The sequence below is a fragment of the Diplotaxodon limnothrissa genome, linkage group LG15 (assembly GCF_057381915.1).
Source record: "Diplotaxodon limnothrissa isolate DT_005_m linkage group LG15, D_limnothrissa_male_GT1.1, whole genome shotgun sequence".
Lineage (NCBI taxonomy): Eukaryota > Metazoa > Chordata > Actinopteri > Cichliformes > Cichlidae > Diplotaxodon > Diplotaxodon limnothrissa.
Genome location: NC_140610.1, coordinates 15,619,308 through 15,637,537, shown reverse-complemented (window position 1 = coordinate 15,637,537; position 18,230 = coordinate 15,619,308). Strand labels below are relative to the sequence as shown.

Here is an 18,230-nt window from a genome sequence, read left to right as displayed (position 1 = left end):
TTGGGTCATTGGACAGGAATATGGCAACACTGATAAAAAACCTAGAGGAGCTGTCTCATTTCTTCCTCCTTTAGTGTGCTCATATACCTGTGCTGATGAATTATGATAGATTCCCCCCCCAATGAGAATAATACACCATGGAAGCATGAGGCCAGTCCATAAATAGCAGCGGTGCTTTTTTGCCCGGGGATGTAGTTGCATTTTTACAGGTCAGACTGTGATCTCCTCTTAAGCCTTTGCATTGAGACACAGCCGCAACATCTCTAGAGTGTTGACCTTGCTGTTTGAGGGCCCCCCTTTAATCTAATAAAGCAGGTGGCGTCTTAAAAAGGAAGAGCTGGACGGAGGAAGGGGCTTAATTGGGTTTTCAGATCGTAGAAAGGATGCTGTTATTAATCACGTTTTAGGGTCCATGAAGCCTTCCTAGCTCCGAAGGATGCATGACATATAAACTGAGTGACGTCTGCAGACGTAACTACTGTTAATCAGTCTCCCTAAAAGCCTTCTCAGAAAATAATGGTCTCCATAAGAAATAATCTAGGATCCACACTACAACCGTGGCTGGCGGCCAGCAGAGTGATGTGTGCGGTTTAAACGGCCCCCGCATCCTGCCCGCTTATCTGTAGGTGTCCCGATGATCGCTCGGCGTTCTACTCCTCTCGTCTATTTATTTATTTATTTATTTATTTTTTGCTGTATCCCAGCCCTCCTCCAGAGCTTCCTCCTCCTCCTCTTCCTCCTCCTCCCCTCCCTCTCCCGACTAAGTTCGATGCGATCGGCTCTGGGCCCTGCCGTGAGTTCTCGGTGCGGGCGACAGCGCTGCTGAACATGGCGTCAGACGGGATGATTTTAACGAACCACGACCACCAAATCCGGGTCGGAGTCTTGACAGGTAAACGCAGAAATGTCCACCGCCCGTTTCATCTTTCGCTCATGTTTCTGTGAATTCATTTCCGCCGGCTGCCGGCCCGGTTCTTCATACGTGTCGGCTGGCTTTGCTTGGCGGCGGCGGCGGCTCTGAGTCTCTCGCTGATTTTTTTTTTCAGCCTCTTGAAGGCGACGCTGATTTAAAGCCGGGTCTTGGGGTTTTTTCCCCCCTCTCTCCTCTCTTACCGGTATGCATGACAACCAGTGCTAATGTGGTAAATGTGGGCTCTGCATTGGCGTGTGTAGATTTCTTGTCGAGCCGTTTTCCCTGCTGCTGATGCTGAAGAAGAAGAAGCGCTCAGTTTGTGCATTGAATAATTCATGCCCCTATCTGCTTGTCAAAGCTGAGAATTACAGCTGACCGTGTGTTGTGTCGATACTGAAGATGCTCAGCCTCTATGTTGCATTACGGACACCCAACTGACCACAGCATTTTTTTAAGTGCTGCTCACGACAGTTGCTGAAGGTGGATGTGGTAGTGATGATGATGAGCGCATCTTTGGCCTATTTAGAGCAGTGGCTGATGTGAGAAATTCAGTGAAATGAGTGTTAGACGGCTCACTGGGGGTTATTTTGTGAATGACATTGCCGACCGAGAAGTTTGGGCTGTATGATAACAGCTCTGGCTCGGTTTGGTAGGGCTGAACACACCGGTGAATCCCGACATTCCTCTGAACGCAGAGCGATGACGGCGCGTCTCTCGCTTACCAACACTGGAAACGTTCTGCGTTTAGATGCGATGTGAGGCTATGAGACGGCGGATGGTGTTGGATCTGGTCGCCGCCGGCCTTCATTTTACCCATATCTGTCACGCGCGCGTGTGTGTGTGTTAGACTGCTGCTTTGTCATGTTTCAAATCGGTAAAGCATAATGCGAGGCGAAAATCAGCAGTTGTGGTCATGATCGGAAAGTAAATGAAACAGATTTGCTTTTTTTAGTGATATGGAGCGAGGGAGGGAGGGATGGAGACGATATCGGTGCTGGTAGTGGGAGCATGATAAAGGCTGTGCAAAGGAATACCCCCCCTCCAACCTTCCCCCCTCACCCCCTCCCTTTCCCTCTCTCTTCCTCTCCGTGTCCATGAGGCTGGATCGATCAATATTTCATGAAAAGCCGTGATCTCTCTCACACACATATGGTATTCCTCCGTATGGAAATCCAGTACGGAGGAGGTAGTAGGCGGTTTGCAGCGATGGAGGAATGACTGTGTAGACCCTCTGCTGAAATCTGCCAGGGAAACCCCCTCCATCACCAACAACAACACCACCACCACAACCACTCGTCTCCATCTCCATCCCTCCTCCTCCTCTCCCTCCTCTCCTAGCGCTGGAGGAAAGAGGCAACGCGCTGTCCGTGGTGCTGAAATCCAAGCGTCACTCACAAATCAGTGCGGTACTGACCCTACCACAGTAAATACTGCATGAGGTAGATACAGCCGGGAATGTAGCGGAGGATAAACGCATCCCAAGCCACTTTGATTTCTCTTCTTATCTACATCATCGTTTTTGGGCTGTATGATGGGGAGTTCCAAAGAGAAATAGTCATCGGCTGATGAGGATTTGGCATTAAAATTGGAAGTAAGCTTTTCTTGTGGATTCTGATTATGTTGGTGGCTGTTAGGTGGCTTATGTTCATCACCAACTGGAGGTCAAAGGATACTCATCCCTTTTTTCATTTTTTTTAAACTGACATTAAGGCCCACGCCACATTAGAGTCTGTTAATTTCTGTGTGTGTCATCAGTCACTTAAATCCCCAACTGTATCCCCAGCAAACTGACAGATTGCCAGTTTGATCTTGCTGTGCAGTGTTGACAATTCCCGCATACATATGCCGATGTTGAGACGCACAGAGACACAACCGACAGCTTATTTGTCTTTTTGATGTATTTGTGTGTGCAGGAAGGCTCGCACTGTCAGGTGAAACAAAGCATCAAAGGCGTGAGGGGAAAATCCTGCAGGAAATGGTGCACAATGGCATTAAGTTCCCATGTTGTACCTGACCCCTGGTCTTTTAAGACTCTAATCATGCTAGGATTACTACAATAACCTCTGCGTGTTTTGTTTTGGGTGGGTTTTTTTTCTCCTTTTGGGGAATTTACTGAGAGATGATGTATTTTGACAGCAAAAAAAAAAAAACTCCCCTGCTGTGATGCCAGAAAGAAGCAAAGCATTCAGGTTGACTGAATCTCTCTTACAACTCAGAACCTTGTTGCTAAGCCTCAGTCTTCTACATCGACAGTGTTCATTCCGAGTCTGCTATGGTATGGGCCGTGTGTGTGAGCAGAATGCTAATGGAGTCTGGAGCGTTGCTCAATCTCCTTTTCTGCCAGGGTCAAAGGTCACCCGTCCACTCCTGCATTCAGTCACCAGGGAGCAGATGAGACCTTGGCTCATCCTCCTCCATCACTTAGCCCCACATCTCTTTAGACAGGTGACAGAGCCCAGGGGACATCTCTGTTTAGACCCTGGAAACAGTGCAGGAGAGGTGAGCTGGCATCTCCAAGTGTGTGTGTGTGTGTATTAGAGAGAAAGAGAGAGAGGGGGGGGGGGAGGTAATGTATGTATTTTGTTGAACGTTTGAAGAAGAGGTGGGGTTTATTTGTGAGGAGAGGGAGGTAGAAAACTGGATAATTGGGGTGAACATGCTGTCACTTGTCAAAGATATCACATTGAAAATATGAGCTTTGTTAGGAGTGGATGAAAGCTTCTCACGCTGAGCTCAACCTTTGTGTGTGCTTGTTTTATTTTTTTGCGTCTACCTGTATGTAAGTGCTTGTGTGGTTGTGTATTTTTATGCATGATTGCTCAGTGGCTACTTTCGAACTGTCTGTGTTTCTTCCACTTTACCGTGAATTTTAATTGTCCTATGCCTCCCACCCTGGGCCTGCCTCAGGGTCTGAGCACTCATCTACGCACTCACTTCCTGTGAGTGTGTTCTTGTTTGTTGCATATGCATTTGCGTGCTCCATTCAAACACTCACATGTCATATATTTCTTGCTAAATTAGTGGTCTGACTTGGCATGATGTATATTATGCATTTACAAAATGTACTTTGTATAAAAATATGGCAAAAATTTTGACTATTCTATGACATCTTGCCTTCTGAGGTCCAGGTTCGCTCCAGTTTTTGTCTGAATTGTGTGTGTATGTGTGTGTCCTTTGCATGCACAGTATGTGCATTTGCATGTGACTCCGCTTTGCTCTTCATCTTTGTGTAGTAATACCAAGCTCTGGCTGGGAAACACAGCTTCCAAATCCCCCCAGCCCCAAATATAGCCTCTGTATGCATACCTCCCATGATCACGCACACTGAGAGAGCGTGTAAGAGAGAGACTGAGTGAGAAAGAGAGAGAGAGAGCAGCAAAAGGCATTCAGTGGCTTTTAATCTGTGCAAAGCTGGCACGTATGTGTGGGACCATACAGTATTATTACACGGCAGCGCCCCGTGCAAACGCCACGGATGCTCTTGGATGTGTGGCTTGATTCGCAGCCCACTGAAAACTCCATTGATGGTGGATGTTGTGTGTGGGTTAACGCTAGCCTTTCCTCAAAGAGACTTGGACACAACCTAACCACCAAGCTTCCGACGAAGAGCCGAGGCAGGAAAGCTCCACTGTGCGACAGTCAGCACATGTTTTTCCCTCTCCGATCTCCTTGTACCCCTTTCTCTGTCTTGTCTCTACCTCCCCACCCCACACATATATTTTTTCTCTTTTTCTATCTTCCTTGGTTTTAAGAACTCAGAGAGGCTCAGGGACATGTGGGCATCTCTCCAAACTTACATGTCTATCAGAAAGACATGAACTGACAGCAGGCAAGCTTCCCAAAACAACCACATTTAGATCACGCTCTCCATTCCTCTCTTAAGTAGAACTAATTCTGTGAATCTCATCAGAATGAATGAATGAAGCATTCATTTGGAAAGGATGGTGGTCTTTTTTTTTTTTTAATCATATGAAGTCTGCATTTTATTGCTGAGTTAAAGACCCAACATGCTGTCCTAAAAATGAGACAGAACAACAGAAAAAAGAAGTAGGAGAGTAAAGTAATTATTTTTTGAACATATATGTATTTCCCCTGCTTATTGAACAGTGCCCCAAAAATTTCAACCACAAAAATTTTGCATTAGTTCCCTTCAGCCTTAATGTATTTTGCTCGTGTGCAAGTGTGCAGGCTCACGGGATTGCGGAGATGTAAGTGTACCTTCTTGTGTGTGTACTTGTCTGGCTGCAGATGGGATAATAACTATTTAATCAGCTTTTCCACGTAATTTAATCTCTGGAGTTTATCCCAAACTCACCTTAACAACTTAGGTGCTAAAGAGGCTCTCAAGAGTAACAGGAGTCAAGTCAGCAAGAGGTGGAGCAGCTTGCCTGCGTACCTTGACCAAAATGCTATCGGGTGTCACCAAACAACACGGGTGTGTGCCAAATAATGGAGCAATTTCCTCTTAGTGTCTATTTATGACTCAACAAAGCAAAGTGCAGTTTTTGGCATTGTGGCCATTCCCATCTTGGGCTTTTTTTTTAGAGCCAACAGTGACGGCATTTAGACAATATGGTCATTATTATTGCTGCATTAATTGGCAAGCTACAGGGAGGTTGGCAAACTGCATCCATAAATTGTAGGATTGAATCACACAGATACCTGATAATTAGTGTTAAATAACATATAAATAAAAATGTTGGCAAACCAAAACAAGGAACACATGTTCTGCATGGTCTGTTTTTACAATTAACTGCAAGCCCTGTAATTCATCTTTCATTAAGTGCAGCAGCAGCACTCCCAGTATGGCCTAGAGTTCCAGTTCCATGTCTGAATTAGGGGAGGTGAAGGGCAGCAATGCTAAGTTACTAATGAAATAGTAGAAATGAACTAAAGACAACAACACCGCAAACATGGTTGAGAGGTTCAGCTCAGTCATTCGGCAAACAGATATCGGCTACAGCTGCAATCAGAAGCTGTTTCTTATTTACGGCCTAATGAAATTAACATTAAATAAGGGAGAATTTATCAATAGATACCAAATCCATTTTTATACCAGGCTGTAAACTATTCATGTAGGCATATTTTATGCTCTAAAGCCATTTTAATATTGGAATCTATGGGGATTGACTTGGTTTTGGAGCCAAGTGGCGATTCCAGGAACTGCAATGTTTTTGGCACATACGTGTTGGTTTTATTTTTCATCCCCCAGGGGCTGTTGCTTTGTTGCAAACAAGCAAATGGACATTTTTTTTGCTGGTGGGAAGCCATTGTGGGATTACCTTATGGCTTCAAGCATTAAACAAACAAGAGCCAGGAGACTGATCAGTGTTGTCTGCAAATGTTAAATGAAATAGGATCTTAAAGAAAGGTTTTGGCTTCTTGCAGAGTGTGCATGTTCTCCTCTAGCCTGTGGATTTTCAGCAGGTGCTCAGGCTTCCTCCCACAGTCTGATGAGATGAAGGTTAGGTTAACCTAATCGGCCCGTAGGTGTAAAGGTGTGTGATCTGTGTTTGACTGGCAACCTATCCACAATGGACACCGATTGTCACTAAGGAAGGATGTAAAATGACAGTGCATGGTGGTACTGGATGGATAAGTGATATGGGATATGTAGTTTAGCCTATTTTTATATGAAAAAAATGTGATATAAGACAGATTTAATTCGAAATTTGCATCCTTTTCAGTTAAACTCTTTGCTTTTTAATAACAGCACTATGTACTGAAAGAAGCAAATAACTGTTTACACACTTTTCTGGTTGTCTGTACAGTTAACAGCAGTACAATCTTTCAATCTGGAAGATGTTCTCAAACTCATTGTAGCTGTTGTAGTGTCGTGTTTTCTTCATTTGGCCAGTTATCCATAGGCAATGGCAAAAAATGCACAACTACACTACAAAGCAAGCTCAAAAAAGTCATTGCTAACTCCCTCGTGGCCACCAGCCTGTCATTGATCCCATTAGCATCACAAGATTATTATCATTCCTTCCCATTTTCCACTTCGCTGACGCTTAGACAGGCAAACGTAATATCCTGACAAAGCTGACATCATGACAGGATAACAAAAACACAAAATAAATGTTAACAGTCGGTTCTCTGGTGATATAAAGATACGTGGTTTGAATGGGAATCAGTGAGCCCCAGGCGTGTGTCTACCCACTAGCATGATTTTATTCCTCCTTTTTCCTGTTTTGACCCTACTCTTTGTGTCTGCGTACGGTTGAATCATCTCTGAGCTGTTACTGGAGTGATCCCTTGCAATGATATGTGGGCATCTGTTCAACAATATGCTAGTCTGAGAGGGATACACTTGGAACAGAAGCGCTAAATCGGGAGAAAAAAAAAAGAGCATATACTTGTTCCTGCTGCTTATTTCTCATCTGATTCCAGTATTTTTAGATCATCTCTGAGCCAAATTTGAGGGATTTCTTTGTATTTATTTAGACTTTGGTGGTTGTTGCCTGCATCATCACTGATGCGTAGGCTTCCAGCAGGCTGTCAAACTGGAAATGTTCATCATGTTACAATCCCATAGGCATGGAAGGCAAAGTGGTGCCGTTGTTAAAACGCAGGCATGCACCTTAATGGTTCCTCTTTGGACTCTACATCTATCTGAGCCCTTTATTTGCATGTGGTCAGACAAGGATTTGTCTTTTGTATGGGTGCAGCTCATACTGTAGCAGTAGGTAATACACAGACTGACCCTTTTCTCACTCGTTCTCTCTCTCTCTCTCTCTCTCTCTCTCTCTCTCTCCCACTCGCTCGCTCTCTGCATCAAATACACATACACACACAGCTGTCACAGCGGACAGCAGTAAGGCAGGCAGACCACATGACCAGAATAGACAATACGGGATCAGGGACACGAACACAGAATGAGAATTAAGTCTTCACTGCAAAGGAATTATTTTCAGCATCTAGTAGTGGGGATTGCAGGGTGTGCTGGGCCGGGAGGGGGGTGACTCCCCTCTACTCTCCTGTCCTCTCCTCTCCATTGCACACACCCCTCACTCTCTCTGGCTTTCTCTCTTTCTCTGTCTCTGCTTTCATAGCCCATGGAAATGATTCTCCCTTACTCTAAATAGTCTTCAGTTGGAATTGCGAGTTAGAACAAGAGGCAGACTGTATTGGCGGGGTCTCCTCCGCTTATGTAGGCTCTTGTCAACTCTCCAGAGAAGAGCTCCGTCGGAGCTGCCTGGAAAGCCATTCCCAGACTAAACGCGTAGGTGTAGGAGAGTTGGTTGGTTCCCACTCCCTCTAGGCATAAAGCAGTGCTACAGTCTGTCATTCATTTGACGCGATAAGCAGTTTAGACAAGAAAAGGACATTTGTGCTTGGTATTTTTAGAATGAAGGATTTGGAATTGTTAGCTTTGTGATAGTCTGGCTACCTGTACATGGTGTACCTCTCCTCTTGCGCAGTGTGGGTTGGCATAGGTATTATCCCACCACCTGTGACCCTAGGCAGTTAAGAACATAGATGAATGGAGCTTTTTAGTCGAAGCACTTAACTTGAAATGATTGATGATAAACAGGAAAGACTATCCTGACTGACAGGATATCTCTATGGCATCTGTGTGATGTTTTCTTGCCAACACATGCATGTCACTCTCCTGTTCCACCACATCCCAAAGGTGCTCTGCCGACTGTGGGAGCCATTTGAGTGCATAGAACTCATAGAGATTTTTTGAGCTTTGTGACATGATGTATTATCCTGCTGGAAGGAGACATCACGAAGATGGTGATCACAGTGTTTGCATAAAGGGACGTGATCAGAAACAACAGCATTATGCCACCACCACCAGTTTGAATTGTTGTGACAAGGTTGAATGGCGCCATGCTTTCATGTTCTTTATACCAAATTCTGACTCTAACATCTGAATATGACTACAGAGATCGAGACAAGGCAACATTTCTCCAGTCTTCTGTTGTCCAGTTTTGTGAATCATAGCCTCATGATTTAGGTCCTTGTTCTTAGCTGACCAACCCAGTGTGGTCTGCTGCTGCTGTAGCCCATCTGCTTCAAAGTTCAGTGTGTTGCACATTCAGAAATACTCATCTTCATCTCTTGGTTCCAGCAAGTGTTTATTTGAGCTGCTTTGCCTTCCTACCAACTTGAAGCCATTCTCCTCTGACTCGACGATCAACCCTGAGAGCTGTCGCTCACTAGATATTTTCTCCTTTACAGAAGGTGTTTGGTAAACCTCGAAGAGTGTTGTGTGGGAAAATCCCAACAGATCAGCTATTTCTGATGATGCCACATTCAAAGTCACTTAAATCACCCTTCTACTCCGGTCTGATGTTCAGTTTGAACTTCAGCAGGTTGTCTTGACCATGTCTACATGCCTAAATCAATGAGCTGCTTCCACCTGATTGGCTGATTAGCTATTTCCATAAAAGAACAGGTGAACAGGTGTACCTGATAAAATTTATTACAATTAGTTCTTAGCTACAAATTTCTAAAAAGGCATCATAAGGTCATGAGCTATTACCAGCTCTCTTGACTGAAATTATTATGTTATTATTATCAATATGATAGACATTTGCATACAGTTGCTTTAGTAAGTATTCGCATTTCGTTTAAACCAATTAAAAATGGAAATGGCTTGGATCAAAGTACAGAGTAAGTACTGCAATTACTCTACTTTTTCTGTCTTCTTTTCCAAGAGAAGTTTTGCACTTTGACAACAATGTAATTTGACCTTTGGAGCAAGAGAACAAATAAGGTTAATTGTTGTAAAAAACAAAAAAAAAAAACAACAACAACAGTAAAATAAATAACCCATTTACCATCAGGAGATATATCCCATGCCCTTTAAAATGATCAGAAGCAAAGTTATTGTTAAATAATTGTTTATTATATGTATTATATGTTTATATGTTTCCAAGAACGCTAAACTTTTGAGATGAAGGACACTTCTGGGCTGTCTACAGACAGCAAGGGGTGCCCCCCTCCTTTGCTCAGGTCCGTCTCCTGCGATGACCTGTGCGAGGAGAGAAGCTGCTGAGTGATGGAGATAGAGATGGAGATAAAAGATAGAGTGGTGGTTTTAACTGATGAGTTACTCTTAATGCTGGATCCTCTGTCTTGGCTTGAGCTGTTAATTAGGGCTGGAGGAAGCAAAAGATAAACGATGATGGAAAAAGAACGAAGGGGAAAAGCATCAGTGGCCTCCATGTGCTGAGATGCCACCATGCGACTTTATCATTCCTGATCTAACAGGCGTCTGAAACATATGCTTCCACCATGTTTTACTCTGAGGACAAGGTCAGATCGCCTGTATCTAAGATTTGTTGCAGACTGACTGGGTGCTGATGAGACAGGGAGCTCCTTGTTGAGAGCAGGGGCTAGGGTAACAATGCTAATAGTCTATAGGTAGGGCCTCATTTTCTTGAAACAAATGCTTTGGTTTCTGGATTGTCTCACCTGGTGTCTGCTTCAATGCAATACAACATTTCAGTTGGCCCAAAAGATCCATAAATATTCTCCAAAAGTTGATTCTGTTCATCTGGACGTAAATATTCTGTTTCTTTAATTTAAATAGCAGCTCAACTCCTTTTCCTAATGCGATCTAGTAGTTCTTCAGCCAGAGAGCGTCCTCCCCCACTGACACTAAACATACTGTAGCTAGAACCTGGATATAATTTAGATGTGTTGTACAGATTTGAAATATGTCTGACATAATCATGATGAAATCAGATTTGTCCCTCAAAATGCCGGCTGCTGGACACATCAATTATGCTGAGATCCTCACAGTAAACACCTTGCTTATATTTGGTGTCTGTTACTGTCTGAGCTGCCCACTACCTGCTTGATATACACTGCTGGTGTTTTCTGGTTGGATGCACACACAAATCACTATGTCTGTTATAATACTTGAATCTATTGTTACCATATTGGTTTAATTTTCTGATTTTCTGGGGCTCAATGCATGTTAATTTTGGTGATAAGACCGGAGGATAATTTCCTGGATTTTTTTTATTGATCGTAGGTAACGTCAGCAGAAACTGTATTATTATCAGCCTTTTTTATGTCATGTCATGGCAGACAAATTCATTCAAAGGCACACTACAACCAAGATCAGAGACAATATATAAATGGCACCAATTAAATAGTGTTGATTTTGGCTTGGAGAGTGCAGATTTTTAGTGCAGAAGCAGTGTTAGAATTTGGGGCATGGAAAGGTATAAGTTAGGACTGCACAATTAATTGAATTTTAATCTTGATGAAAATTTTGGCTTTGCACAGATAAGTGAATATGACTGACGTATACAGAAAATGCACGCGCCAACCGTAAAATGCCAAGCAAAAGTGTTCCCTAGTCTGGATGAGTAAGACTACATTAAGCGTAAGCTATACAACAGATAACAGACTGTGGAAACAAAAATTTAATGTCTAGCAAAGCAGAGTGCAAAGACTTGTCGCTAGAAGCTGATCATCATCCACTTTTTGGAAATACTTTTGATTTAAGACAATTGATGTTAACCAAGAGCAAATCATGGGCCGAGTGCTGTAGAGTTATGTGTACACTGCAACTCCTTGAACTCTAGTATAATGAATATATGAAGACCCAGGAAAGCATTTTGTCCAAGTCAGACATCCATGAAAGCGAGCCTGCACAGTATGTTTGCGTATCTGTCAATCTCATAAAGATGCACAGGAATTACTGAAATGTGATCACATTCCGTTTGGCCAAAGATATGTGTCTACTTAACACAGCAAGTAATGAAGGCTTCAGGAAAACGAAGACATGTTATCTCCTCTCGCAATTATTTTCCCAAATTGGCAATACCTGCAGTGTAAGCAAAACAGGGGAAGTGTAGACGAATCTCATAGCTGCTGCATAAGTTTTAGCCACTTCCGTTGTGCAGCAACAATATAAGGAGTGAAAGACTTCTAGGAGATACTCTTAGGTAGTTCCCCTTTTCATGCAAACATTTCATTTCTAAAATTTTCCAATATACTTATCAGCTAAATAACTTTAATGGCAAAATGCAAGACATGCTGCATGAGCCATGTAACAAAATGCCCCCACCCCCACCCCCGGACCACCATCAGTGACAGGAGTAATGCGCTGAGAGGGGGGCTTCTGAGATCTTCTATGTAGTGCAGCAGCTATTAAATTTGCTTCCCTGCAAGAAGAGACGGGGAACTTCATTTATGTCAACATCACTCAGGTTTCCAGTATTTCGACATTTTGTTATTGTTTGCCAAACAGAGCAGGAGAGTGGGGTGCAGTTTGAAGAGGGATGAGGAATGAAACACAGGAGGCAAAACAGAGTAAGTCAAAGCAAAGTTATGACAAGTGAAAAAATAATTTTTCAAAACGGTAATATTTTTCTCCCAAAAGGTGTGCACGATTGAAAACCACAAGCCCTTTAATGTTCATTCAGACATGCAAATAAAAGAGGTTAGAAAGCATCAGTCAGCAGCACACAACATCAGCCATTCATAAGAACAAAAACACGAGTCAAGAAGGAGGAAAAGGACCTCTGGGAAGTGCTGTGGTGCTGTGTGACTTCTGGCTGTCACCCTTGGCAATGGCCCTTCCACTGCTTCTTGACTTTCTGCCAGCTTATCCATTGGCTCGTCACTTCTTCAGACCTCTTCCCTCCCACCATTATCCGTCCTTCCCGAGGCCACAAGACCAGCCATGTCGAGGTGAGACGTGCTGATTGATGTGTGTGACACATGCTTCTGGGAACCTCCGTCATCTGAATTGCTTCTATTTTAGAAACAACAAATGCAAAGGTGCCACACTGGGGGGGTTGTTGTTATTGTTTTGTTTCTTTTTCTTCTTTTGAAAATGTATTCTCACTAACCATCATGTTTGGTGGTCCCCATTATGAAGGTTTTCCCCTGCAGTGTTTGGTGTCGCTATGGAGACAATGCTGCAATTGCATTCATAATTGACAGCGATAATTTAAGTCACTGTCTTGCTTGCACATGTATGTTTGCGTCAGTTTCACAAATCGATTCTGAATCAGTGATGACTGACATTGAGTTTGAAGAAAGTCTGAGGATTTCAGAGATAAATATAACACATTCACCCTACGTTTTCTACTCTTATAACACATTTTATCCCAGACCGTTCCCCCTTTTTCTCACCTACTATATTTGTCCCTGTCTCCTCACCTCTCTTTCTATGTCCACCTTTATCATTTTTTTCCCTTTGCTGTCTGTCTACATTCAGCTCACTCCATCTTCCCCGGCAAAGCAGTATGAGGGGAGCATGTGCCTGTGAATAATGGAGGAGGCCAGCTTCCCCTAACAAGGTGTGTTTGATGGCCGGCCTCGTCCCAGTGTGTGTGTGGTCAAGGTGTTCTCCTATTCTCCTCCTCCATTATTCAGTGTCATGCCTTTTCCGTTTCTACCACAAAATCCTTTCAGATCATGGCACCTAGGAATCAAATGTTAAGAGACACCCACGCGCCCGCATACTCACACACATCATAGCCATAAAATTTCAACACATGAACACAAAAGTCAATTTGATTGACAAGGCTTGACGGCTTTGTTGCCCTTTTGCATCATTTATGGTCTTGCAACAGGCATGACTGGTGATTTTTCAGTTTTGGCACGTGACACTGGACATTTAAAGATGTGAGTCAGGGAGTGTCTCACTCAGTTTCTTCAGTTTTGTTACATTAGCCCTCTTATTTTTACTTGTTTTGTCTTTTCTTACATTGGCAGCAGATTTCGAGAGATAAATAATTATCAATACTTGTGGCTTACCTTGAAATTCTGCCTAATGCAATAGAAAAACAGACATTCACTAATTCCAGTGTGGTGCTGCACTGTTGCTACTGAGATTTGCATAAGCACATCTACATGTTGTAGCAGTCTTCAGCCATTTGGGGACATTTAAAAAAAAACACAAGCTTCTTTTGTTTAAGTTTAATCTATATGTACTTTAGCTGCAGAGAGGATAAATGAAACCAAAACATAGGGGGTCAAAAACTGCAGCTTCTCTAGTGACCCTTTGGGTTCATGGAAATGTGTTTAATGTGCAAGGTAAATGAGACTGGAGGCCAGGAAATGCCTTCTAGAGTAACTATCTGGCAAGACAAACATGATTTTGAGAATTATATGTGCAAATGCAATAATTTTGTATGCATATCACAGTAGAGAATTACATGCCATCTAGCCCTTATAGTTCTTTAAGACATGGTGATAGTTTATTTAAAGGATTTGTGTAACCTTGTTTCACAGATAAATATAACTGAGTGGCATCTGCATTCAAATGGAAATGTATGCAGTGTTTTTAAATAATATGGCTCGAAACAACCATGTGTAATGTGTAGTATGGGACCTAGAACAGAGCCTTGGGGGACTCCATGACTAACCAGTCAGTCTAAAAGTCAAGCTAGTAAACTAGTAAGTCACTAGTGTAACTTAATTTCTGTGCTGTAAATCCTGGCTGGATTTCTTGTTATTATTAAACTATTCCTCTGCTAAGGATCACATATTTGATTTTCAACAATTTTTTTGAGAAGGTTGGAAATGGTTCTGTAATTGACTAAAACACCTGAATCAAGTATAGATTTTCTGAGACCCATGTCCACATATAATTTGCTAAACATGCAGTGGTGTAGTGGGTTGCCTGACAGCAAGAAGGTTCAAATCAACTCGCTGGATGGGGCCTTTCTGTTTGAAATTAATATGTTCTCCATGTGCCTGTGTAAGTTACCTTCAGGGACCTTGGCTTCCTCCCATGTAAAATGCATGCAAAGATGCATTTTGGGTTAACTGGTAATTCTAAGTCCTTAGAACTGAATCGTTGTGTATCTTGCTATCTAGCCTTGTATCAGAGTAGCAGCCTGTCCGGGCTGTACCCTGTCTCTTGCTCTGTGACAGCTGTGATTGGCTCGAGCCCCACCATAAACTGATCCATGAACTGGATAAGAGGAAGAAAATGGATGGATGATAGCATTTTCTGTCATAGCTGACAGCTATCCCAGCTAATTTCAATTCTTCTTAGCACAAATTAGCAGGCGTATGTGTCTGTGCAGTGCACCCATACGCTCATATTATACTATATAGCTGATAACTTGGCACTCCACCTTCTGGTATTGTCAATTGTCACCTGTGGCTTCAAAACAACAACATGGAGGTACCGCAAATGCACCATTCATAACAATTATACCACTAACAGCAAGTGAAGCAGCACTTATTGGATCCTGCTCCTCAAGTATGAAGATTTAATGCTGTTCTTTGTCATATATCAAAGTTAACTGAATATTTTTTTACAGTTAGTTGTGAAGAGATTACCTTAGTCTTTTTGTCAAAGTGGTGTACTTTATGATTATTTGCAAAATAGTAAATTTTTAAATTAATTATAACGTATGACCTTTACGAAGAGGTTTGTTAACAGCCTGGAAAAAAGGTCATCCTGTGGATATAAACTGAGGATATTGTTGTTTGTGGCCAGTGCCTGTGGGCAACCAAAGGCTCCAAAAGGACTAATAATACTAGGAATGTAATAAGGTAATTAAGGAGCATTGAAAAAAATCAGTAGCTGCAAATCCAGGGGGTAGAAAGATGAATGGGTGATTACCATCTACTGTCATTTATTTACATATCATCACATACATATGGATATCTTCATCAGCAATAGTGGGATTGATTGATTTGATAGGCTCCACCCCCCACACACAAAAAGCTGGATGGATGGATGAATGGATTTTATTTAAACACAGAATTATACACACAATCACACCAGTCCCAAAAACTCTCTGATCCTTAAGGATCTTCCCTCTTCAGTTGCCCCCACAGTGACATGTAGATGTATGTGTCTCAGTGGGATAAGTGATGAGATGTGTAAAATATGGCAAGTGGAGCACTCTATTAGGACGCTTCCCCCTTTGCCTCCAGGCTTCCCTTCTGCTCCACCATACAGAGAGGCTGGTAGAGTGAGTCGTCACAGGGGGTATGGTGATGTGGTGGTAGATCTAAGTTTGCATTGAGAGGTTTGGGTTTTAAAGAGCCAAGCCTGAGCCAAATACCCACTACTAAAGAAGAAGAGGAACAGGAACTCCTCCCTGCATCAACCTCAATTAGTCTGGAGAAGAAGTATCCAGCTGTAGTGTGTGTGTGTGTGTGTGTGTGTGTGTGTGTGTGTGTGTGTGTGTGTGTGTGTGTGTGTGTGTGTGTGTGTGTGTGTGTGTGTGTACATACATGTGTGAGCTCTGACAGTGGGAAGCTGCAATGTAATTGCTGACACTGTCCAGAGGATTGAATGTAATGAAGGTAGCTGCTTACAGGCTTCTTCATTAGTACAGCTGGGCCCGGGGCACTCCTCTTTCTGTGTGTGTGTGTGTGTGTGTGTGTGTGTGTGTGTGTGTGTGTGTGTGTGTGTGTGTGTGTGTGGGGGCATGTAAAACTCTGCATCCTGGGAAATAAGGGGAGTCAAATCATTTGCACACATTCATACTGATACACCCATGTATTACCACCCACTCACACATTAACAAACACATCAACAAGCACTGGCAACGTGTGGAATGTGTTCATCGTAACTTTCATCCACAGGACTTTATTTCCACTGTGAGTTTGCAACTTTAGGTACATTTTCTCAACAATGACGCCATTTCTGAATATATCACTTTTTGCATATCCTGTGAAAGATCTTTAATTCTTTGCAGCAATGCTGCACTGCATTTTTGAGCGCTTATACTGGATGTAGTCAGATTTAATGCACTGATAGATGTAGGCCTGCAACTAATGACCCTTATCCATACTCAGCTGATAATGTCTACATTTAATCAATGCACTGTTTGGTCTTTAAAAGATCACATAACAGCAAAAATCCCATAACAGTTTTCAGTTTGTTTTATTCAACCAACAGTCCATAGCCCAGAGATATTCATTTTTATGTAAATAAGTCACAGAATGAAAGCCACAATTTAGAATTGAGAAGCTAGAGCCAGCAAAAGCTTAGCAAATTTAGTTGCTGATTAATTTCCCTTCAATTGAATTGCTTATTCGACTAATCGTTTACGCACTTGAGGGATTTGCAAAACACTTTGCTTGTTCCTCTTCAGGCCTATGTGGATGTGGAAAGTGTAATTTGGGCTTGTTGAGGTGCTTCAAGTGTTTGGCATGTCCAACCACAAGGAGACTCTGGGAAACACTGGATGCCTTTGCTTACAGTGCTACTCCACAACCCTGAACTGAATAATACTTAGAAGGTTGATGCATGGATCTGTCAGTGGATGGGTGCATTAGAACAGCATCAGTTTCTGATTCATGCTTCTTTTCACTTTCTTTCAACACCTACCAGCTAAATAATGCAGGTGTCATTGTTTACTTTTAGGAAGTAGTAGCCACAAGTTTCCACACCTAAGAAGCCCATATTGTTTAAAGCTGCAGAGTGCAGTGCTCAGTACTCTTGGTTGCTGCAGAGTTTTACTTTGCTCTGTTCCACCGATTTCACGATGATTGTTGGCACAATGTCCTAAAGCCGCAGCTGTGCTGATCAGGCTTTTGTTTTGCCTTTTTAGAAGCGAGGCTGGCATGAAATGGGATTTGTGGACAGAGAGCGGAGACTGGTCATGGGGAGGGCAGCTGGTAGACCAGGCGATGATGAAGCTGCCATCTTTGCCACATGGGGACCCTGTGGAGATGCAGTTTAGATTAACTTTCCACTTAGTGAACAATGTGTCACTTACAATATGGACGACTCTTTTGCCCCAGAAATCGTCTTGACAGCTGCACCTCTTGGGACTTGTTTGTCCCAATCAGGATTGGAGTTGTGGTTGTGCATTTGTCCTGCCCATCAAATGATTCCCCTCTCAGCATGAATGTGACCATTTGCTCTGATCAGAAATGAGACACTGATTCTCAGTGGCTTTCTGTCAGTATAACCTTGACCTGTAACCCTTATTGCAGTACCATAACCGTTGGTCTGTTCCTCCCTCTGCCTTTGAGCTTCTCTACCTTCCTTCATATGAGTGAGACATATCGCAGAGGAGCAGGGAGAGCATTAAGCTTCCTCCTCTATGAAGACCAATCGATACCTGATCTGATTAGGCCTCAGCACATATGTACCACTACAAACCCTGAACGCCAACAGATTAAGAGCCCCATTGCTTATCTTAGCCAATAGCTATACATTTCAGAGGCTAACCGCTCTCCAACCTTCGATCTTTACTCATTTTAATTGACGTTTAATAAGTGAGGTGAGTGGGTTTTTTTTTTTTCCATGTTGTTGTTCCATGTTCAAACTGGGATGCGTAAATCTGTGGTTGTACTGCTGCAGCCTCGCATGAGCATCTTGGAAGGATAAAGGAGGAGGTGGGGGTGGAAGAAAGTGGAG

General features: G+C 42.8%; 1 protein-coding gene across 3 annotated transcripts in view; it reads left to right on the top strand.

The window, feature by feature from the left end:
* Positions 1 to 828: 828 nt before the first annotated feature.
* gphnb (gephyrin b) overlaps positions 829 to 18,230 on the top strand; it is a 107,954-nt gene continuing 90,552 nt past the window's right edge. For all 3 annotated transcript variants that reach the window (XM_085373624.1, XM_085373622.1, XM_085373623.1), the window contains exon 1: positions 829 to 892. In XM_085373624.1, the coding sequence (XP_085229750.1) occupies positions 829 to 892 (64 nt within the window). The remainder of the gene's footprint in view (positions 893 to 18,230) is intronic.